Source organism: Nicotiana tabacum, chromosome 5 (genome assembly GCF_000715075.1).
Source record: "Nicotiana tabacum cultivar K326 chromosome 5, ASM71507v2, whole genome shotgun sequence".
Taxonomy (NCBI): domain Eukaryota; kingdom Viridiplantae; phylum Streptophyta; class Magnoliopsida; order Solanales; family Solanaceae; genus Nicotiana; species Nicotiana tabacum.
Window position 1 is genome coordinate 31427107 of NC_134084.1, and position 23727 is coordinate 31450833.

The 23727-nt window shown below is 38.9% G+C and overlaps 1 protein-coding gene and 1 non-coding gene across 2 annotated transcripts; one reads left to right on the top strand and one right to left on the bottom strand.

Moving 5' to 3' along the window:
- The first annotated feature begins 5667 nt into the window (after positions 1 to 5667).
- Positions 5668 to 5795, top strand: LOC142181376 (U6atac minor spliceosomal RNA). Its single transcript, XR_012710044.1, has one exon. It is a non-coding gene; the product is annotated as a U6atac minor spliceosomal RNA (small nuclear RNA).
- Positions 5796 to 6444: 649 nt separating this feature from the next.
- On the bottom strand, positions 6445 to 8978 carry LOC107828661 (large ribosomal subunit protein eL20). Its single transcript, XM_016656021.2, has 4 exons — positions 8819 to 8978; positions 8597 to 8712; positions 8067 to 8130; positions 6445 to 7014 (listed from the first exon to the last, which is right to left on the bottom strand). The coding sequence occupies exons 1-4, from the start codon at positions 8831 to 8833 to the stop codon at positions 6673 to 6675; spliced, it is 537 nt and encodes a 178-aa protein (XP_016511507.1). The 5' UTR covers positions 8834 to 8978; the 3' UTR covers positions 6445 to 6672.
- Between the last annotated feature and the right edge of the window lie 14749 nt (positions 8979 to 23727).

Sequence of the window (23727 nt, forward strand, 5' to 3'; positions counted from 1 at the left end):
AGCACGTTATGCCCAAACATGTAATAAAGATTAGATAATAAAGCCAAATATAACAATTATTCTAAGCTCGAATTCTGAACCCTGAACTAACGTTCTGGGTTCCAATCCCCAGCAGAGTCGCCAGAGCTGTCACACCTCCTTTTTGCGCGCCCGCCCTGAATGGTAAAATGCGCGAGGGAGTTTTTCCAATTTAAGTGACAATATTTGAAATGGGATTATTTATTTATTTCAGAGTCGCCACTCGGGAAAGGTTTGGCTTTTGGTGTCCCAAGTCACCAGTTTATCTTGAATCCCAATTCGAGGAAAATATTTGACTTTCCAAATGAAGTCTGCGAACCAGAAATTCTAAGTAAGGAATTCTGTTGACCCGAGGGAAAGTGTTAGGCACCCCCGAATCCCGTGGCTCTAGCACGGTCGCTTAAATTGTTATAATGGCTAAATATCTGATTTTAAATACATGTTATAACTTGTGTGCTTTTATTAGATTTAAACCGCTTTTATTATTATTTATCTTTTATGGAATTGCAACGTCGTGAAAATGCATTTCGAACCACGTCACAATCAATGCGCCCGTGGTTGTTAATACATTCCGACTCCGTTGAGATTTGAATTTGGATCACATAAATGCGCACCCGAATTGAAGAATGTAATTTAATTAAAAATAGCGCCTAAAAAGTCTAACTCGTTATTATCTTTGAGGAAGGCCGTAAAAAATTGCTAAACGGCCCATCCCAAATTCTAAGTATTTTATTATGACCAATTATCGAGGGCCCCGCGATTTGCATTTTTATTTGGCGAGGCTCGTCTCATTTTTTTTTTTGAAAGGATAAACCTACAGCGACTACATTTTCTATTATGTTTGTCTCTAAAATGAAAGAAAGAAAATACAGGATAATTAAATTACATGCTTGGCCAACTCCAGCCTCTTATTAATTATCAGATTAATTATTTATGAGGCGGAAATTGTTTCATGCCTTATTCCATGAGCGAACATGCTTTTAATTTAATAAAGAAATTGCATACAAGATTAATAAAATGCTAAACTCACGCTAAACATTCTTCAAGTTGAATTTAAACTAACTTATTTAAACTAGATTAATGGAATTAACTACTAGAGGATGCTACTAATGGGATTCGAACATTGTGCTATAAACTGCCTAATGGAATCTGATTTTGACAGAGTTAACTCACATGATTAAAAGCTATATTGCGTTTGGCCAGGTTAAAAGCAATCTGCCCTATATGTACAAAACATGACTAGAGATGAAGTCTAATTATCAATATACTAACTACTTGTACATTCCACAAATTACATAACTATATCATGTATACAACTAAACAAACTATATGTCACAGTATTAAACAAACTAAGTTTCAATTAAGTACAAACCACCTAATGCATTTTCTATTGAGCTACAAACTAAAGAATTACACAAATCTAACAACATTTTATAAAACTGCAAGTACAAACGGCAAATGATTAAACTCCTTCGCATCTTTCATTTCATGCTCAACTTTACTGTTACATCAGTGTGAAATGCTAGTGTGTACCTGGATGTTAGACACAAGAGGAGAAGGGAGTGATTAGTGCAGCAACAGTGTTAAGAAACAAACAGCAACAGCAGCAGTTTCAAGCAGTGAAATAAACAGAATGACACCCAGTGAAAGAATTCAGCTACAACCGATGGAAACAGTGCTCAAAATCCAAGCCAAAACAAACTTCGGAAAACTCAGTTGAGGCCCAAGCAGAAAAGGTTTTGGGCACTCGAAGAAAGGGCCCCAAGTTCCGACTAGCACAAACAGTTAATGCTGATTTCAAAACAAAGAAAGGTGAAGAAAAGCAGAATTTTCAGCTTCTTCTTTGTTCTCAAGTTTCTTTTGGTTCCAAAAAAAACCTTCTCTTTCTGTTTTTAAAACTCCTGATCTCTCAAAATGTTATATCAAACTCTCTACTGTTTTTTCCTACAGTTCCCCTTTGATGTTCTGCCCTCTTCCCCTTTTATTTTCTGATTCTTAAAACTCTTTCTTGTCTGAATGTTATCAAAACTCTCTGCCCAAAACCCCCTCTATTCTTTTTGATTCTTTATGTTGCTGAAATTAAAGGGAGATAGATTTTTAGAGAGGTTTTTGATGGCTGAAACTCCCAGTTTTTCAAGGGTGTCCTCCTCTCTTTAAACTTTTCAGGTCTGCCCAGGGCTTAAAATAAGCCTTAAAGGCTGTCATCTCCACTTATGATTGTCTAGGCATGGGGTTTCTTCTACTTTAAACTGCTGAAATTCAGAAAGGCAGTGGATACCCTGTTGTACAGCAGGTTCCACTACCATTCTGATGTGCATCTTCAGCCTTTTATTATTAAACTCACCTTACACCTGACTTCTCATCTGTAAAGATGTCAGCCAGGGTGTATTTGCACTATAGACTACTCTAATGGTTCAACCCATACTCAAACTGGCAGTCCACTTAACTTAAGCTCTGAAATTTTCATTAAAATTGCAGCTATAACCAATCCATAAGTGGTTCTTGATTCAAACTGAACAAACTACAAGTAGTTATACTCAATTCGTAATTGGATTCAAACAAAGCTTCGGCAGAAATCAAACAAACGTGCGTCAAATTATTAACATTCAAAGCTGAAACTAACTGACGATATATATATCGAATCGACTATGTGAATTACAATACGCACAATCAATAGCAGATAACCAAACTTGAACAGGCACAGATATGATTTTATGTTGATAGGCACGGGGATTTGTGGAAACTTAACTGATCGACGGGACTTATTCGACTCGATTACACAAACTGTAATTATACGTGATAAACACACAGAAACAAATTCGATCAAATAAAGATCAGGGTGAGATGGACAGAATAGTCGACACAATTGGAAACAAGTCAAACTGACATTCCAACATACGAACAAACATTAACAAAACAAACAACATGGAACTAACATAGAAAAGAAAAAGAAATACCTTAAATAATTGAAAATCAGATGACCATGTCTTGGATTTTGAATCGAACCTCTTTTGGGGTTGAACGGACTTTAATCGAAGTGGATTAAGGTCTATTAGACCCCAGCCTTCTCGTTTAATCGGACAAAACCCTCAGATTCCGGATTTCTAGGGTTCTTGGACCTGATTTGGGACTTGGGGTTTTCTGGTTAGATTCGGACAAAACCAAGCTTGGTTTGGTCACAAGGGAGGTCAGGTGGATACCTGGTATGGATTTGGGGGGGTTTGACATAGGTTGGGGTCCGGCTCGAATCTTCAAACGAAGATTCGAGACGGTGGGGGAAGGTTCGAGACCTATGGTTGGTAGATCCGTGTTTAGGGGGTCGAGGTGTACTAGAGGTGTTAGTCTGGTGGTCACCGGCGTTGTTGCCGTCGGGTTTACGGTGAGGGAAAAAGGGGGCGGCGCTAGGGTTCTAAGGGGTTTGGGTTCAGTGAGGGAGACGAAGATAGGGAGGGGGGGTCTGTCTTAGGGCGTGGGGTGAGAGGGGAAGACTTATATACGGGATGGGTGGTTCGATCTTGGCCGTTGGATCATTGATGATCAACGGTCTTGATCTTTCCACTTAAGGGAACGACGTCGTTTGGTCTCAGAGGAGACTGGGTCGGTTTTTGACGGGAATGGGTCAGGCTAATGAGGTGTGTTGGAGACCGTAGGATTGAACAAGATGGACGGCCCCGATTGAATATCCTTATACGGCGTCGTTTGGTTTAAAATGGGAGTTGAACTGGACCGTTAGATATGTTTGATCAACGGTCCAGATCTGATAGTCCTTAAACGACGTCGTTTGGTGTGGCCATAGAGATCAGGGAACCGGACTGGGTCATGAAATGATTTGGGCCTGATTTTTGGTCTCAAATTTGAGCCCAAAATCCGGATTTCTTCAATTTAAACTCTTTTCTTTTCCTTCTTTTAATTTCTAATTTAAACAAAATTCCTAACTAAATTGTAAAATCAAAATAAAACTATACAAATATTAATTAATACTTAAACAACAATTATCACACACATTAAACATTTAATTAAAATAACATCACTCAATGACAACAAATAGAATAAAAGATGCATATTTTTGTGATTTTTCCTTTTAAAACCAAATTATGGTTTGATTAATTCCTAATAGTAGAACGATACCCTAAACTTACACGCGACATATATTTTTTGTATTTTTATTTGACAAAACTAAACAATCACAGACAAAACTACAAATAACTACCAAAAAGCCACGTAAATTCCAAAAATTTGTACAACAAAACCATTTGTTTTATTTTTCGATTTCTTTTTGGAGCAGTTGTCGCGTAAACAAAAATCACGTGCTCACATATATAGTCGAGTTTTTTTTCTCGGTTTGACTCGGATTATCGGTTTAGTGCGGTTTGTCGGTTTCTTTTGTACACCCCTAATAGTGGTCTATCGGAAACAGCCTCTCTATCTTCACAAGGTAGAGGTAAGGTCTGCGTACACACTATCCTCCCCGCACTCCGCCTGTGGGAGACTCCACCTGTGTGTGGGATTATACTGGGCTCGTTATTATTGCTCCCATAATTTGTAGTCTCACAAAGGTTAATATGCTCATAATGAAGTCCTAGCCATATCCTTATGTGTATATTCTACATTTTTTTCAACCAGAGCACATGAAAGTATATTGTGGATAAGTAACAAGGAGACTCGCACTTAAAACTTTTATTCTTTTTGATATCATGTTGAATTGGATGAACCACCACATGTAATTTTTCCTATCACAGGTTAATCTTGCGAGTTTGCTATAAGCTTGTTTTGTTGGTGGATGAATAGTGATCACGATAACGATGATTGTTTCGTTCCTTACTTGGTATTTGATTCTTCTTTTGTAGAAGGAAACAAAAAAGTAAATTTGGTGGTAATAAAAGTTTAGAAAGGAAGAGCTTATTCTAGTATCACTTCAGAGTTTTGGTGCTCAAGTATCAAAGATAGAAGTCTAACTAAGAAAGCAAATATGGCTCTACTAGAACTATGAGTTAGTCTATGTATGTATGGTGGGAGGAGGGATACATTCAAACCCCAATGAAGTACAAACTCTGCTATTTAAGTAGAAGGGCGAGCCTATGCTTTCTGATCATCATCGTCAATCCAGAATTTAAACTTTTATGTGTTTGATCTTTAAAGTTTTTAGCATTAAACCTATTTGAAATGTTATGCGGTAATATGTATTATTTGTTGTAATTTTAGTGAATTTTACACATAAGTTTATGTTCCGCGTCAAAAGTTAAAGGTTCGATTATACCCATAGCTTTAATGCTACATTCGCCCCTGATTGTCGTTGCAATGTTTGATTAGCGGTATTCATTAGTCATTACCTTCATTTCTTCATGTATATTGTATTTTCCTCCATTTAAATGCACTGACTTCATGTTTTTGTGATTTTACAGTTGTTAACAGGCTTATAAATGATCCATATATTGTCATATTGTAGTCTGTACTCCGTAGAGAAGCCTAAAACTGGGAAATATAAAGTAGTAGCTTGTTTCTAATAGTATTTGATAGCCCTCCAAATTTTTTATTCTTTATTACCCAAAAGAATCTGAAAAAAGTAGGAAGTGAAAGGCAGACCTTGCGAGCTATCCCACATCGGTGGTTTAGATTTGAACTATGGGTTTACATATGTCCCTCGAAACTGTGTTCGCGGAAAGGAGAGACGGTTGGCATTTCCCCTGACAGGGACGGCAACGGTCTTCGGACTTTACCTGTTATCGAACACATCCGGTTAAGGCTTCCCACTTCCCTGGATCTTACTTTTGCTCTTCCCTTCGATTAACCATGTCCAAACTCCTTTAGCTTTCTCTTTGCTGTTACTTTTTACAGAAAAGGGCCCGATATGCCACTAAGCTATGCGAAATTGTACACTTGCCCGTCGTTAAAAAGTGGACTCAGTCATGCCCTTGTCGTGCATAAGTTGAGTCACATATGCTTTACTGGCATATCTTTTTATTTCAATTTTCCACGTTTTACTATTTGTTCCCCCTTCAATCATCTTATTACCTTCAGCTTTCTCAGTCAAATCGACAAATTTGTTACACAGTTTGATCAAAACCATATTGATGAAAATAATTCTCAGTTCTGATAAATGTGACTCTCATGATCATCAAATTTCAGAGGAAGTTAAAATGTGTAGAAACATTACCGAAAAGGCTTAATTTTATTAACTCTCTTCATTGAGTTTAACGGAAAAATGTCTTAGGTAAACAACTAAATATTCAAGGTGAATAATATTAAAGTTGCCATAATATAATAGCTACGGTATCACCAACGCGACAAAAATAACAAATTTATGAAAATATGTAAAATAATTTTCGACAGACAAAAATAGTTGTGAATATTTTTGGGAGGGTGATGGAACCAAGATGGCTCAAGTGTCATGGCTCCTGTGCTGCAGCAACATAAAACTAAGAATTGTGCAACATAAAAGACATTGGGATGTATAGCTAGGATTCCAACTGTCCAAGCAAACAAAATACCAAACTCGAAACAGAATATAGAAGTCTGATATCTAATAGTCATTTGATCACAACAAAAGTGTTTTCTCCTCCCCTGTCCAAGTGAATGTGGAATCCACTAGTCCAGAGCACCAAAATTGCAGTAATTTGAAATTGCCACTCAATCGAAGTAATGAACAAAGATGTTTTACATAAACAAGTTAGGCCTGGTAGCCTTGTAGGTCGTCTTGAGTTTCCTTGAAGGTGGCCTGACTTTCTTGAACACCAATGGGAACTTGATTTTGGAATCATGGAACTGCTTCGTGCTCTCCCGCTTGCAAAGCTTAGCTGGAATAGTGGCAGTCTTGATGATCTGGATGCAGTGATGGCGGACCCTGTGGCGAGAAGCCATCTCAGTGTACATCTGTTCAACGCCACCATTCAATGTGGTGTCACGGTACTCCTTGTACATGTTGTGATATCCAGTTCTGCTTTGGTAACGCAGCCAAATACCATAGTTCTTGATTTTTGTTGGGTTCTTCTCAAAAATCTACATAAAAAAAACAGAAATCTCAATAACAAGGTTCAACACCAATGTCAACGGATAAAACAAAACCAGAAAAGCACACAACCACACAGCAAAAAAAATGTAGAATGAACATATATGAAAAAAAAGAAAATAGACGATTCTTAGCAGCCACTACAAGTTCATAAAGATTATTGCTACGTCCGAATTGGGAAGTAAACCATCTTTTTTCAGGAGAGACTAAAGGAATGGATCTTGTGGCAATACCATGAAAACTAAACCATTTTGTTCTCTAGAAAACACTGTGAGAAGTAGCTTATCAATAATAAAAGAACTACCATGAGAAGTAAACCATTTTGAATATCGCTCCAAATTACAGACAGAATTAGGGAAAGAAATTTGTATCTCCAGGAATAGGTGCTACTAATAAGCAAATCCAGTGGCTCTTTAAAAAGTTTGCAAAATATTCTTTTTCTTTGCATTTTGCAATTTTACCATATTTACCTCTTTTGATTTACACCTTCTCCTATTATTTTTTATGATGATTTTGCCTCTTGACCTATTACTTCTTTTTAAAACTACAAAGAGCTCATATTGAAATGGTAAATAGAAATGAGATGATTTAGTGCATACATGGAAGTTGAAGATGATAACTAGATATCTTTTTCGAAAAACTGAGAAACACCCTGTCAAATTACAGATAGCCTAGAACATAACACCATTGGACCACATGCTAAGACTACCATTAACAAGACCATACAAACTTTAATAGACAGACAAATGGGCAATTTTACCTAGGCAATCCCCACAAACCAGATTACTTAGAACCTACTATTCATGCTTCACGACGGATTAACAAAAACTTTTACTTTGGACAACCAGCACAAAAAAATAACCATAAACTCTTATATCAAGTAACGGTACAAACTAACCAAAAACTCCAAGAGTAATAACTTGGGACTGGAAAATCAAATAAGCAACAGCATCGAAATTTGCTATCATTACATCCCAATGATACATTCTATCACAAACACCTCTAAAACCCCGTAAATTTTAAGAAATGCATATGATCATACCTCATTAATAGCTAGCATCTGACCGTTGCTCTTCTTCACCTTCTTTAGCTTCCTCAAGTAATACCTTTTTTAGCCAAATCAAAAACAACAATCATTCCTTACACACATACACACTCCGTATCTTCCATTTTATATGACATTATTACTAGTTATAACTTACGAACTATAACTCCCTCTTTCCCAATTTATGTGGCATACTTTTATTTATAGTCTATCCCAAAGAGAATAACATACTTGTTTCAAAACAACTTAAACTTAAACTTCCTATTTTATTCTTAATGAGATAATTTATAACAACAGAATGTCTGTCTTTTTTCCGGCAACAAGTTTCAAAAGTATTTACTTCTTTCTGTCCAGTCAAACATTGCCTTATAAATTTGGACGAAAGGGAGTACTTTTTTTGGCGACGGGACGATCTTATCATACATTTTTAAAAAAAAGTATAATTACATAAAGTTGTGCCTGATAGACCTTTTATACAGTTTCAAAATACACACACACATTAATAAGGGAGAGAGAGAAGTGAATACCAGAACTTGGACTTGGCACGGACCTCATTGGTAGCCCAGAGCTTCATACGGTAAATTTTTGGGTGCTCATCGTTTTCTGTAGGCAGAGCTCTACCTACAACCTGGTACTGATGGAACTACAAAACAACAATAATAACAACAAATCCGATTTATTTACTATTACAACAAATTCATGAGATTCAATAGAAAAAGAAACACAATTAGTGAATCTGTGATACTAACTTTGTAGGTCACCATTTCTGGGTCTCTGTCTCTCCCGCTGCTTTGTGTCTGAAATATTTGGGAGGCGTCGTCAGTCGGGAAAAGAGAAGTGAAGAAAAACTCGGGGGTTTTTATGTTTAAGGGCTTCCTATGAAACCCTAGTCCTAGGGTTGCAGAATGGGCTGTCTACACTAGACAGACACATATTCTTTTTATTGGGCTTTAAAATAGGGGATCTTACGGCCCAAAAGAATAGTTTTCATCGTATTGACACAAAAGGGGCTTTTTGGGGCTGGTCTTGAATTTTTATCCCCAAAATTGATAACATTGCAAGAATAGCCCTATATGTACAGAAACTAGTCTAACAAAATAAAACTATCAAGGAATTTTTACATTCCTATGCCATATAGGAAATTATATTACCCTCAATGTTTAAGGTTTGATATAATTACATTTAGTATACCTAATTACCAATTCTATACCATTATGTGTTTTAACGGTACATTAATTGTACCGTATATGACTCCTAAATTAATGACACCGTATATTCCTCCAAATATCTCCCCCCCCCCATGTTTCTCTCTCCCAAACTCACACCCTCACCCACGTATCACCTCACACTCACATTTCAAACCATTATTCTCTCTGCTAAAACTAGAGAAATATATGTGACCCCCTACCATTAACGTCCAAATTCAAGTTTTTTCTTCTACAACCAATCAAAATTGAAGTCAAATCTTCAAAGTTCATACACACATTTACCTTCAGCTTCAAATTTTCTCAATGAAGAAGAACAAATCTTCAAAGCACAGGCCTAAAAAAGCTCTAGAAGCTGATATACCTTCTTTCGATTTGGGTGTATTATCACCACATTCACCTAAAAAGCAAGGGAAATCTACACATGCAATTGTAGATATGAAGCATAGTCTTTCTCCGCGTCAAATCAGGGCTGAAGGTAGAACTAAACAAAAATATGATTTTGATGTTGGAGAATCTTCGAGGCCAATCAAACAAGCGGAAATGAAACAAAAAGAGATAGTGTTCGATGATGATTTTGTAGAAGATGTGCCCATCAGTAAACCTGGAAAGAAAGCGAAGGTGGCTCCCAGTTCAAAAACTCCCAAAAAAAAAAAAGAAAAATTCAAAAAAATCCCCTAGTGTTAAATCTCCTAAAAATGTTCGAAAATAGTCATTGGTGAAGGTAAGAATTTAGTAATTTCTTCACTAGTTATTTCGCTTGTTTTAGTTGTTAAAAATCTACATAATATGTGTTGTTTTTGCTTTGTAGATTTTTTGTAAAAATGTTGTATATAAATTGCAAATGTATCTATGTTTTTTAAGCACTAAATTAATGTGAGATTATTTGTCTTAATTTTGAAGATTAATTATAGATTTGTTGATCTGTTTAAAATTGTTGATATTTTGTATATTTGTTGACGTTATTTGGTAGATAAAATGCAAATGTATCTATGTTTTTAATCACTGTATTAATGTTAGATTATATTTTTTGAATTTTGCAGAATGGACAATTTTTTGCATTCCATAATGTTGATTATGGGGTGCTTAGATTTCAGACATTATGTGATCCTAGCATTCCTAGCCAAATTAAAGCGCTTTTGTCTCCAAATGGTTTGAAGCTATTCAAGAAGACGTGTTTTGGTTATTTACTGTCATTTCCCAATTTATGCATGCAAAATTAAGCTATTCATCTTCTTATGAAGTATGAATTGAATTCATCTAATGCTTCCTATTTTTCAGCTGAGTTAAAAGGTGAGGGGTTAAATTTTGGATTGAGAGAGTTTGCAGTAATAACTGGTCTTAGATGTCATACCGAGATGACAGACTTTGGTTACACTCCTAATTATGTCAGTAAGATAATGAGCAGTTACTTTCCAAACAAGGTAAAATTGGAGAAGACATACCTAAAACAGATAGTAACCAACAAAAGTTGGGTAAATAATGAGGATGCAGTAAAGTTATGTATTAAATATCTCATAGAATTCTTTATTTGTCCTTTAGAGAGAGATCATATTCGGTTGGTAGATCATTTTTGGTTTTATTTGGTGGAATCCGATCAGTACGAGATATTTCCATGGGGTATTCAGTCTTATAGACAGTTGATTGAATTAGTTAGTCACAGGCTAAATCCTTTCGTTCATTCTTATCTCATTTGAGGATTCCCACTAGCCATGCAAGTATGGTTGTATGAGTGTTGCTCCTCCGTCAACATTTATATCTATAAGGATTTCTAATTCAATCCCTTGCATACTTAACTGGTCAGCTAGTAAGGGTCAGATTTGGTTAGCTGCAATTGAAGACAGAATGATCAAGCTTGAATGGATGAAGGTAAATGGTTTTTATTTATAATTATACAATTTACCTACAAATAACTACAATTTGTATACATATTCTGCCTTAATCAAGCTAATTTTTTTTCATCATTCAGCTCACCAACATAAATGAATCACCTGAAGAGCTTTCAGTGATGTCTTTGCCTGATAAAGTTGAGTACATAATTGAAGATGTTGAACATATTTCTGAGGATCCCAAAGTTGATGCTCCTCCATTGGAACCCAAAGAATCAATTGGAAAAGAGGAAAAAGAGTCTATTCTTCGTAAAATAAAAAAGTTAAAAAGAGGTCTTGAGAAGGTAACATGTATTCCTAAATAGCATTGTGATGTATATATAATAGTGATCTGTTTTTTAATGTATGTTAAGACATATTTCTGAAGTTAACTATGTATTTATTTTAATTATGTAGGTCGATAAAAAGCTTAAAGATTTTAGGAAAGATGTATTTGAAGAACTAAGTAGCCTTCGAGACCTAATAAAGGAGTCAGTCAAGACTGTTTTGCAGGTGATAAACAGTCCAAATGATCAAGTTGATGCAAAGGTAACATTTGAATTTTAATCATATTAACAAAACTATTTATGTAACCTCTAAAATATATATCCTAAGATCCTAACTAATATAAAACGTTCAGTTTGCTGGAAGTTCAACCAAAAATACTGACCAACCAATGTCACACCTCCTTTTTGCGCGCCCCGGCCCCGAAGGGTTAAATGCGCGAGGGGAGTTTTTCCAATTTAAGTGACAATATTCGAAATGAGATTATTTATTTAATTCAGAGTCGCCACTTGGGAAAGGTTTGGCTTTTGGTGTCCCAAGTCACCGGTTTATCTTGAATCCCAAATCGAGGAAATTTTCGACTTTTCCAAATGAAGTCTGCGAACCAGAAATTCTAAGTAAGGAATTTTGTTGACCCGAGGGAAGGTGTTAGGCACCCTCGAATCACGTGGTTCTAGCACGGTCGCCTAAATTGTTATAATGGCTAAATATCTGATTTAAATACATGTTATGACCTACGTGCTTTTATTAAGTTTAAACCGCTTTTATCATTATCATTTATTTTTATAGAATTGCAACGTCGTGAAAATGCATCTCGAACCACGTCACAATCAATGCGCCCGTGATCGTCAAAACATTTTGACTCCGTTGAGATTTGGATTTGGGTCACATCAATGTGCACCCGAATTTAAGAATATAATTTACTTAAATCGTGCCTAAAAAAAGGCGTTATTATTTTGAGGAAGGCCATGAAATTCATTAAACGGCCTGTCCTGAATTCTAAATATTTATTATGGTTAATTATTGAGGGCCCCACAATTTACGTTTTTATTTGGCGAGGCTCGTCTCATTATTTTAGAAGGAACATCCTAAAGCGACTACATTTCTAATGTGTTTATCTCTAAAAATAGAAGAAAAGATGCATGCTAATTCAATTATATGCTTTGGCCAAATCCAGATTTTGGTTAATCGTCTGATTAATTATTTACAGAGTGAAGAAACGTTGTACCTCATGAAACATGCTTTTAATTTGATAGAAGAATTATATACAAGATTGATGAAATGCTACGACTACTACAAGAGCTCCTTAACTTTAACTTATTTAGACAAGATTAATTAAAACCACTTATTAGAAGATGCGACTAATGATTTTTGAAACTCATCCTATAAACTGCCTAATGAAGCTGAAACTCGAGAATCTGAAACTGTATTATCTTTAGCTAGATTTAAACGGCCATTTGCCCTTACATATTCAAAGCATGCTGACAGAGCGAGTTTAAGTTAACAATCGTGTTAAATAGCTGCACATTTCATGAATTGTATTTACATCTTGTATACTACTAAACGAGTCAAATGTCGCAGTTTTAGATTAGCATAAGCTTTAATTAAGTACAACCTTACTAATGTATCTCTATTAGGCTAACAGACTAGAAACTTACACATCTTAACAACATTTATATATAAAAAAAAAATCGTAGACAATGCAACAGATGATTATAACTCCTTCAGATCTTTCGATTCAACTTTCATTGCAACATCAGACAGATTCGAAATGTGTACCTGAGGAAATGCTTACAATGAAGAAAGCAGGGGAGTCAGTTGAGCAGCAGTGTAAACGAAACAACAGTAACAGATGAACAACAGCAGGACAAATTCCCAGTGCAAAAATGCAATTTAGAGCCAATGAAAGATGGCAGAATGTAGCAAATTCCCAGCAATATGGAATCAGAATTTAACCAGAATGGATCCAGAACTGAACTGATACTACACACAACTAGTAATCTCAAACAAGACTCAGGATAAATCAATATGGAACAGGCAAATCCAGACTAGTTGAGAATCAAGACAAAGATGAAAAATGCAGTTCCTTTTTTCTGTGTTAGGCCTCTCTCTATCTATTTCTGTCCGTGTGTTTTCAGACAACTCCCTTTTTCTATTTTCTTATCAATCCCCCTTATATCAGTGTATTCCCCTCCCTTTATTATCAATGTCTATCTGTGTGTGTGTCTATATGTGTATATGTATGTATTTTGCTCTCTCTTCCCAGATCTATCTGATGTCTCCTCTTATGTCTGTCTCCTTTCTTTTATAAGCCTAAACCTCAACCCTTTAACAGCCTGTTAGACCAAAAGAACACCCTCCCATGTGCTGCCCCTTTTCAGTTTCCACTTAGCTAATTAAGTATTAACCCCCATCACATTTTGGCAGGCTTCACTTTTAGTAAGGTTTATTATTTCTGAAACTAAAGCAAAGTATGGGCAGCAGAATATATCTGACAGCATATGCTGTCAAACCATTTTTAAATCAAAAGCCCTTTATGCAGGAACCAGGCTGTGCACAAATGCACCTGTGGTGCACAAATGCACATGCTGTGCACAAGTGCACATGCCCTCCAATTCAGAACTTAAACAAAACATTCCTTTTACATTTCTGATTCAAATTAACAACTATAAGTAAACAAACTCAGTTCCTAATTGATTCAAACAAATGCTTAGCAGAAGTAAGTCGATTTGTTATTGTTCGGACAACTGAAACTAATTGACGACATATGTCGACTCGACTATATTAATCATAACATGTACAATCGTAGCCAAAATCAGACATTTAAAAGTATCAAGCACATGATTTGAATTGTACTGACTAAGCAGAATTGTACTCGAGGAATCAGTTAATCAGTTCAAATTTGACATTCAGCTAATTGCACAACACATACATACATACACATTATCAGAACAGTAGAAGAAGGACTCAATCAAACACCGAGGTTCAGGCAAGGTGGAAAGGACACAGTTGGTAAAATTCAAAAACACAAATTTCACAAAAACATGAACAACCTTTTAAACAACACATGGACTAAAGAAAAATAAAGAGAAAACAAAACTTACCTTAAAACTTTGAAAGAAGGAACAAAAAATCAGCTTGTGTTTGAACAGACTCTTTTTAAGGTTGAACGGACTTTAATCGAAGTGTTTCTCAGATGAGAAACACTTCGATTAAGGTCCATTAGACCCTAACCTCTTGGCTTAACAGGCACGGACCAGGCTTGGGGTTTTTAGGTTTTGTGGAAGGTAGATTTGGAACTTGGGCTTCCAGGGTTAGATTCGGACCAAACCAAGCATGGTTTGGTCACGAGGGGGGTCCGGGGGTTGTCTGGTATGAATCTAGGGCAGATCGGTGTAGATCGAGTTTTGCTCGAATCTTCAAATGAAGATTCGAGGACCTGGAGGATGATTCGAACTAAACGGTCAACAGGTCCATGTTCAGGGGGGTGAGATGGTCCTATGGTGTTAAGGTGAAGGCCACCGGCGTTCATGCCGCCGGCTTTCATGGTGAAGAATACAGGGGCGGCTTAGGGTTTGGAGGGGAATGGGATGAGGACGAAGGCGGGGTCTTGGATAGGGGGCAGGGTATGGTAGGGGGCTTATATATGGAATGGGTGGGTTGATCTCAGCCGTCGGATCAATCGAAATCAATGGCTTGGATCTGAAGATTTAGGATAAACGGTGTCGTTTCATCTAAAGGGGTTTTGGGTTGGTCCGGGTGGAAATGGGTCGGGTTCATCAATGGGTTATGGGGAAGTGATCTTGGTCGTTGATCAATCTGAGATCAACGGCCCAGATCAGACCAGGTTAAAACGGTGTCGTTTGGAAGCTCTGGGTATCAGCTGGTCTGGACCGGGGCAGGCTCACTCTCTGGGCTTGATTTGGGCCTCAAATTTAATAAAAATGAGCCCAAGCAGATTTTTTAAACAAATTCTGCATTCTCTTTTATATTTTCTTATATATATTTTTATTTTATTTTTTAAAACAAACCCAAGTAAATCAAATTAAAATTAAATAGACACTTAATACAAATATTTACACACATATCAAAATATTTGAAGCAGGTAAAATCAAACAAAACAAAAATCACGGACCAAGATGCCTATTTATGATTTTCTATTTAACAACCGGATTACGGTTTAAATTACGCATGACACATACATTTTTTGTATTTTGTTTTAATAAAATAAAATGGGCAAAAGTCATAAATACTTAACAAAGTGCCATGTAAAAATCCAAAAATTGTACAGCAGGACCAATTGTTATTATTTTTTATTTCTTTTGGAGCGATTGTCGCGCGAAACAAAAATCACGTGCTCACAGCTGCCCCTCTTTGTTCGGAAACACGAAGAGTTTTCGTGCAAAGATAAAGTGAGCGTGTATGAGCGATTTTTGCCTATGGACTACTCCGTGTGAAGCATGTTTTTGAAAGATCTGACCGAATCTTGCTTCAAAGATTTCCTACATATCCTGGGCTAAACAGGAATCAGGTCAATGTAGTTCGGGAAAATTTTGGCAGCTGGGACTACCATGGGATTGCAATGCTTGCTGTTACTGCTGTTGCTGTTGTCACTGCTGCGTCACTGACCGCCTTATTACAACCAAAGGAAAATTGAAACTGAACTAAACACTTATATGCATGTCAACTGCTAGTTACAAGATTCCTATCTATGATTCTTTTGCGACCTGATCTTGGGTCTTAGCTGATTCTGCTTGTAGACTCCGATCTGAATCTTGATGCTTGCAAGTCGGAGGCGCCTATTTATTTCTGCGATACTGAATATGACGGAGGTTGGTAGAACTCGGGACCTTGATCAAATCTTGGAGCGATCCGCCTTCCATTTTCTCTGGTGTCTCGGGACATCTTTTTTTCTTTTTCTTCTTAGATTCTGAGTTGAGACTCATCTTGTGGGTCGTTTCGATCCGTGTGGCTCGAGGTTAGACCTGCGGGAAAAACAAATGAACGAAATTTTCTGCCCCAGTTTCACTAGGAAAATTTCGTGAATTATTCGCCAGGAAGTTCATAAAATTAATGAAAGAGGATATGCATGCTCAGTTCAGGGTTGGAGCCCTAATATCGACTAGCTGGGGAAAGGTTCAGTTTAGAGTTGAAACTCTAATACTGACCAACTGGGGAAAAGTTTAGTTTAGGGTTTAAAACCCTAATGCTGATTAAAGGAAAAAGTTCAGTTCAGGGTTTAAAACCCTAATGCTGACTAAAGGAAAGGGTTCAGTTTAGGGTTTAAAACCCTAATGCTGACATGCATGGAAAAATCTCAGTTTAGGGTTTAAAACCCTAATGCTAGCTGAAAGGAAAAAGAAAATTCAGTTTAGTGTTTAAAACCCTAATGCTGACTAAAGGAAAAAGCTCAGTTTAGGGTTTAAAACCCTAATGCTGGCTGAATGGAAAAAGTTCAGTTTAGGGTTTAAGACCCTAATGCTGACTAAAGGGAAAATTCAGTTTAGGGTTTAAAACCCTAATGCTGACTGCATGGAAAAAGCTCAGTTTAGGGTTTAAAACCCTAATGCTGGCTGAATGGAAAAAAATTCAGTTTAGGGTTTAAAACCCTAATGCTGACTAAAGGAAAAATTCAGTTTAGGGTTTAAAACCCTAATGCTGATTAAAGGAAAAATTCAGTTTAGGGTTTAAAACCCTAATGCTGATTGCATGGAAAAGCTCAGTTTAGGGTTTAAAACCCTAATACATGCTGAATGGAAAAAAATTCAGTTCAGGGTTTAAAACCCTAATGCTGACTAAAGGAAAAATTCAGTTCAGGGTTTAAAACCCTAATGCTGATTAAAGGAAAAATTCAGTTTAGGGTTTAAAACCCTTATGCTGATTGCATGGAAAAGCTCAGTTTAGGGTTTAAAACCCTAATGCTGGCTGAATGGAAAATTCAGTTTAGGGTTTAAAACTCTAATGCTGACTGCATAGAAGAGCTCAGTTTAGGGTTTAAAACCCTAATGCTGGCTAAAGAAAAAATTCAGTTTAGGGTTTAAAACCCTAATGCTGACTAGCTGGGGGCAAAATTCGAGAACAAACAACTGACCTCTTTTTTTTTTGTTTTGAATTTTCTTGTTTTAGTAAAAACAAAAGGGAGTTTCGCGGAAACTTACCTTTCGAGTGAGTTCCTTATTGCCAAGATATTTCTTGTACCCATGTACCTTCTTTTTTGGGCGACACCTGCTTCTTGCACGGTTGTCTTGGATTAAACCTGTTTCAACTTTTCAAACAAAGAACAATTGTTAGTTCGGAAATGACGGTCGGTTTGGTGACCTTGATCGTTCCCGGTTGCTTTGTTGCGTCTTCATTTATGTTGCGAAGCCCCGCCATTGATTTGATTCATATGTCGAAACCCTTTAGACCGCTCAAGCTTGCATTTTCAGGTTCTGTGATGATTTGCCTCGTAAGGCCCCTTTTTTTCTTTTTTTTTTGTGTCCCGTTTTGCTTGGAGGTTCTCAACGGGGATTTTATTGGGGGTATTCTGTGGGGATTTGTACAAAAGGAAGTCCTATGGGGGAATATTTACAAAGTGTATTCTTTGTGTGGATCTTTGTACAATGGGGCACGCTGGGTAATTGTTTCGCAGTGGGCTTTCTAGGCTTGGTTGGGGTAAGATCTTCGGGGAATTTTTACAAAGGGACTCGCTGGGGATGTGCTGGGGAAATTCCAATGGGGATTTTTTTTTTTATATTGGGGAGACTCTGTGGGAGATTGTACAAGGAGAGACTCTGTGGGGATTTGTACAGAGGGAGACTCTGTGGGGATTCGTCCGAAGGCGGACTTGCTGGGGGAGATTTCTCTCTTTCCTCTTTACTTTAAACACCATCAAACATCATGATTCATCAGGCTTGGGCAATCGTACCAACGAAATGAGGCGTTTTCCTTCATGAGACGGGATTCCGTGCAAACAAACCTGCCACCTGCCCTTTCCGGTGTATCCTGAACTTGGGGTTAAAACATAAAAGGGATTCGAAGAGAAACAAAGAAAGGAGAAAACAAATTTCAAGAAGGGAGTGTCCCTTTTGGGACGAGAAAGACTTATCTGAGGAAGATAACACTGGCTTTAAATGACATGACATGCTCTTTGGACTGGACGCCTGACCTTCCATGAACTTGCGTTTCCCTGAACCAGAACGGATCTGTGATTCCAAACCGGTGGAGCTTTGCCGAGACCTTCTTGGGGTGGAGTCATTCTTTTTCGCCCAACAGCGCCCTTTGCGGGTTTTCGCCAGCTGACCTCTCTCATTTCTCTTCCTGTCATCGCTTGATAGCACTCTTTGCGAGTTTTTACTAAACAAGCTCTCTCATTTTGGTTTCTCTACTCCCGTCGCCTCGTGGTGCCCGAAGGTTTTCACCGACGAGACTCTCTCATTTTTTCTTTCTCGATTCAGAGTGTGCCGGTCTTCCATTTGTGACGCTTATTGGTTTCCCACTATCTTTGGTAATTGATCTGAAAGCTTGTGCTTGGTAAAGAGAGGCAGATGATACTAACTTCCAAACTGCTCGACGTGCCCCGGTTTCAATTTCAGGGTGAATGAGATTTTATTGTTGGTGTGACTGAACCTCAGGGAGAGGCTGCCTACGTATCCTTTCGGAATCAAGTCAAACGTAGTTCAGGCCTCAATCAAATTTTTTTTTTTGTAGAGAGGATTGGGTAGTGTTTGGGAGTAGTGAGGAATAAAACCTTCGTCATTTTCAAATGTGTCAGGACCACTGGAGTATGATTTAGACGTAGTATCTCTTGACTGCATCTGCATTTACTGCTGTGTCGGGGTCATTTCCTTCGATATCACCTAAATACAACGCTCCTCTTGGCAATATCTTCCTTATGATGTATGGGCCTTTCCAATTTGGAGCGAACTTCCCTTTTGCTTCCTCATGATGCGGCAGAATACGCCTCAGTACCAGCTGACCTATTTCGAAATTCCTGGGTCTGACCTTTTTGTTGTAAGCACGGGCCATCCTTCGTTGGTACAACTGTCCGTGACAAACCGCGGCCATTCGCTTTTCATCAATCAAAGTCAATTGCTCTAACCGAGTCTTGACCCACTCGCTGTCTTCGATTTCTGCTTCGACAATGGTTCGAAGCGAAGGAATTTCTACCTCTGCCGGTATTACAGCCTCGGTCCCATAAACCAAAAGATAAGGAGTCGCTCCTGCTGATGTGCGTATCGTAGTGCGATACCCCAACAATGCAAAAGGTAACTGCTCATGCCACTGTCGGGAACTTTGGATCGTTTTCCTCAAAATCTTCTTGATGTTTTTGTTTGCCGCTTCCACAGCACCATTGGCTTTCGGCCGATAAGGAGTAGAATTCCTATGCGTTATCTTGAACTGCTCGCATACATCTCCCATCAAGTGACTGTTCAAGTTTGCTGCATTATCTGTAATGATAGTCGCAGGAATACCGAAACGACAGATAAGATTTGCGTGTACAAAATCCACTACAGCTTTTTTAGTGACCGACTTGAGAGTGACAGCTTCTACCCATTTTGTGAAGTAATCGATGGCAACCAGTATAAACCTGTGTCCATTCGAAGCCTTCGGTTCGATTGGTCCAATGACGTCCATGCCCCAGGCGACAAATGGCCAAGGTGCAAACATGGGATGCAGCTCTGTGGGAGGTGCATGAATCAAATCACCGTGCACCTGACATTGATGACACTTCCGAACGAAGCTAAAGCAATCCTTTTCCATGGTCATCCAGTAATAACCTGCTCGAAGGATTTTCTTTGCTAAGACATACCCGTTCATGTGAGGTCCGCACACACCTGTGTGTACTTCATGCATGATCTTTCTTGCCTCCTCGATATCGACACATCTTAGAAGATTGAGGTCCGGGGTCCTTTTATACAACAATTCACCGCTTAGAAAGAAACCACTTGCATGTCGCCTAATGGTCCTCTTTTGATCTCCAGTAGCGTGCTCGGGGTATTCTTGTGTCTTTAGGAACCTCTTGATGTCATGGTACCACGGCTGCGTATTTGATCCTGCCTCGATTATATTGCAGTAACCGTGTCTTTCCTTGATTTGGATTTCTAAAGGATCGACGTGGGCGTTGCCCGGGTAGGGTAGCATTGAAGCCAAAGTAGCAAGCGCATCTGCCAGTTCATTGTGACACCTCGGGATATACCTGAACTCTATTGAGGTAAAGCGCTTGCTGAGGTCCTCCACATGCTGTCGGTAAGGGATAAGTTTGACATCCCGAGTTTCCCATTCGCCTTGAGCTTGCCGGATAATCAGGTCAGAATCTCCCATAATAAGTAAGTCTTCGACATCCTGATCGATCGCCATATGCATGCCCATGATGTAGGCTTCATATTCAGCTATATTATTTGTGCAAAAAAAACGAAGTCTAGCTGTGGCGAGATAATGCTGACCAGAAGGCGAGATCAAAACTGCCCCAATCCCTACACCCTTGGCGTTCACGGCTCCATCAAAGAACATCTTCCAAACATGAGCTTCCTCCGAGACCACTTCTACGGTGTTTACTTCTTCATCTGGAAAGTAGGTATCCAATGGCTGGTATTCCTCATCGACCGGATTTTCGGCCAAATGATCTGCTAACGCCTGGGCTTTCATTGCCGTGCGAGTGACATAGACTATGTCGAATTCCGTAAGCAAGATTTGCCATTTAGCCAGTCTCCCAGTAGGCATTGGTTTCTGAAATATATACTTCAAAGGATCCAACCTGCTTATGAGGAACGTAGTGTGGGCTTGGAGATAATGTCTCAGCTTTTGAGCAACCCATGTGAGAGCGCAGCATGTCCTTTCCAGCAGAGTGTATTTGGCCTCGTAGCCGGTGAATTTCTTGCTCAAGTAGTAGATTGCTTGCTCTTTCTTTCCGGTTACGTCGTGTTGCCCGAGGACGCAGCCGAAAGAGTTCTCCAAGACTGTCAGATACAAGAAAAGTGGCCTCCCCGGTTCTGGAGGGACCAAGACTAGGGGATTCGAAAGGTATTCTTTGACTTTATCAAAGGCTTCTTGACACTCAGTTGACCATTTAATCGCCGCATCTTTCCTTAACAGCTTGAATATGGGTTCACACGTGCTTGTCAGCTGGGCAATAAACCGACTGATGTAGTTCAACCTGCCCAACAGACTCATCACGTCTTTCTTTGTTCTCGGGGGAGGTAGATCTCTAATGGATTTTATCTTAGTTGGATCTAGCTCGATACCTCTCCTGCTTACGATGAAGCCCAAAAGTTTGCCTGACGGAACTCCGAAAGCGCATTTGGCTGAGTTCAGCTTCAAGTCATACTTCCTTAATCTCTCGAAGAATTTCCTCAAGTCTTGGATGTGATTATCCTGCGTCCTGGACTTGACTATCACATCGTCCACGTACACCTCTATTTCCTGATGCATCATGTCATGGAAAATGGCAGGCATGGCCCTCATGTAAGTAGCCCCAGCATTCTTCAAACCAAACGGCATGACCCGGTAACAGTAGGTGCCCCAAGGCGTGGTGAAGGCAGTTTTCTCGGCGTCCTCTTCATCCATCAATACCTGATGATACCCAGCGTAACAATCTACAAAAGACTGTATCTCGTGTTTGGCACAATTATCAACGAGGATGTGGATGTTGGGCAGCGGGAAATTATCTTTAGGACTTGCTCTGTTCAGATCTCGGTAATCTACACATACCCAAGTTTTCCCGTCCTTTTTTGGTACTGGAACCACATTCGCCAACCATGTTATATATTGGACTACCCGAATCACTCCCGTTTTCAGTTGTTTGGTGATCTCCTCTTTAATCTTGTCATTGACCTCAATTTTGAACTTTCGTTGCTTTTGTTGAACTGGAGGACAATCAGGATGAATCGACAATTTATGAACCACTAGATCAACACTTAGTCCCGGCATGTCATCATATGACCAAGCAAACTCGTCTTTAAATTCAAAAAGAAGTTGAATTATCGCCTCTCGCATTTTCTTGTCCGTGTGAATGCTTATCTTGGTCTCCCGGATTTCTTCCGGGGTTCCTAAATTTACCGGTTCAGTGTCATTTAGATTTGGCTTAGGTTTATTCTCGAAATATTCCAACTCTCGGTTTATCTCCCTAAAAGCCTCTTCCGCATCATATTCTGGTTCTGGGTTCATTAATTCGCAGTTAAATACTCATTGTGATCTGGGCGTGAAGTCCGCAAGCATGTCATATTTAAAGCCGCATTATTATGACTGAAAAGAAAGATAAAATAACAAAAATCAGAACAAAAGAAAGAATGGGAAAGCAATGATGATTTTTTTTATTTTTCTTTGGAGAGTTGGAAGACAACAATGTTTACAACTTAGGAATTCAAAACAACAATTGAAAAGAAGAAAACGTTCAAGTTATGTCCTGGAGATAACTTGTGACACAGGAAAGGTGGCAGGACAGGTCTACCCGGACTTCCGTCTAGTCGGGAATGGCGTAGCCTCCCAGTTTTGAAGTTTGGCGTTCGGCCCCATGTACATCATCTCAGCAATGCTTGTGCCTTCGCCTGATTGAACCATGTGGACCTCGTAGAGCATCTTTCTCATCGCCCCACATATCTCCTTGATTTCCTCAGCTGTGAAGACCTCATCATCTTCTTCTTCAGCATACCTTGGCCTGATGAAAGTTGCATATAAATCCGGCAGTGGTCGAGGTAACTTCCAACCCTCATTTTTCCTTTTCTTTGCCCACTCTTCGTCTGCTGGAGTAGGTTTGAAACCTAGTCCAAAAGGTTTCTTGGCGACTAGCAAGGTAATGGGTTCTGTTATTCCCTGAAGGGTTCGTCCAAGCCCCTTCCCTAGCCTAAATCCGTGCCGGATCATCTCTTTGGCCACCATGACCGAGGCGTTAGACAAGAAAGGTTGGGGGCAGGGTATTCCCTCTTCGTGCTGCTCTGCCAGTACAATCTCAAAAGCTTGATAGACCGTATGTTCGCTCCCTTCTCTCGGTTCCAGATATGGGGTGGATGGGTCCCGATAAATAGCATGCTCATCTTCCCCATGGACCACGATCTCTCTGTCTTCGTACTCGAACTTCACCATCTGGTGAAAAGTGGAAGGCACGGCTCCTGCCGCATGGATCCAAGGTCTGCCAAGGAGAAAATTGTAGGATGTATCCATGTCGAGCACCTGGAAGGTTACTTGAAATTCGAATGGTCCTATGACCAATAACAGGTCTATTTCTCCCATGGTATCTCTCTTGATGCCGTCGAAAGCCCTTACGCAGACATTGTTGGGTCGGATTCTTCCGGTCCCAATTTCCATTCTTTGTAGCGTGGAGAG

Bases quoted from the DNA above. Each gene is read 5' to 3' on its own strand.
- LOC107828661 (XM_016656021.2), bottom strand. The intron at 8,131-8,596 runs GTATTCACTTCT...TGGCTAAAAAAG, and splicing joins CGTGCCAAGTCCAAGTTCTG to GTATTACTTGAGGAAGCTAA. The intron at 7,015-8,066 runs GTATGATCATAT...TTTTTTATGTAG, and splicing joins AGATGCTAGCTATTAATGAG to ATTTTTGAGAAGAACCCAAC.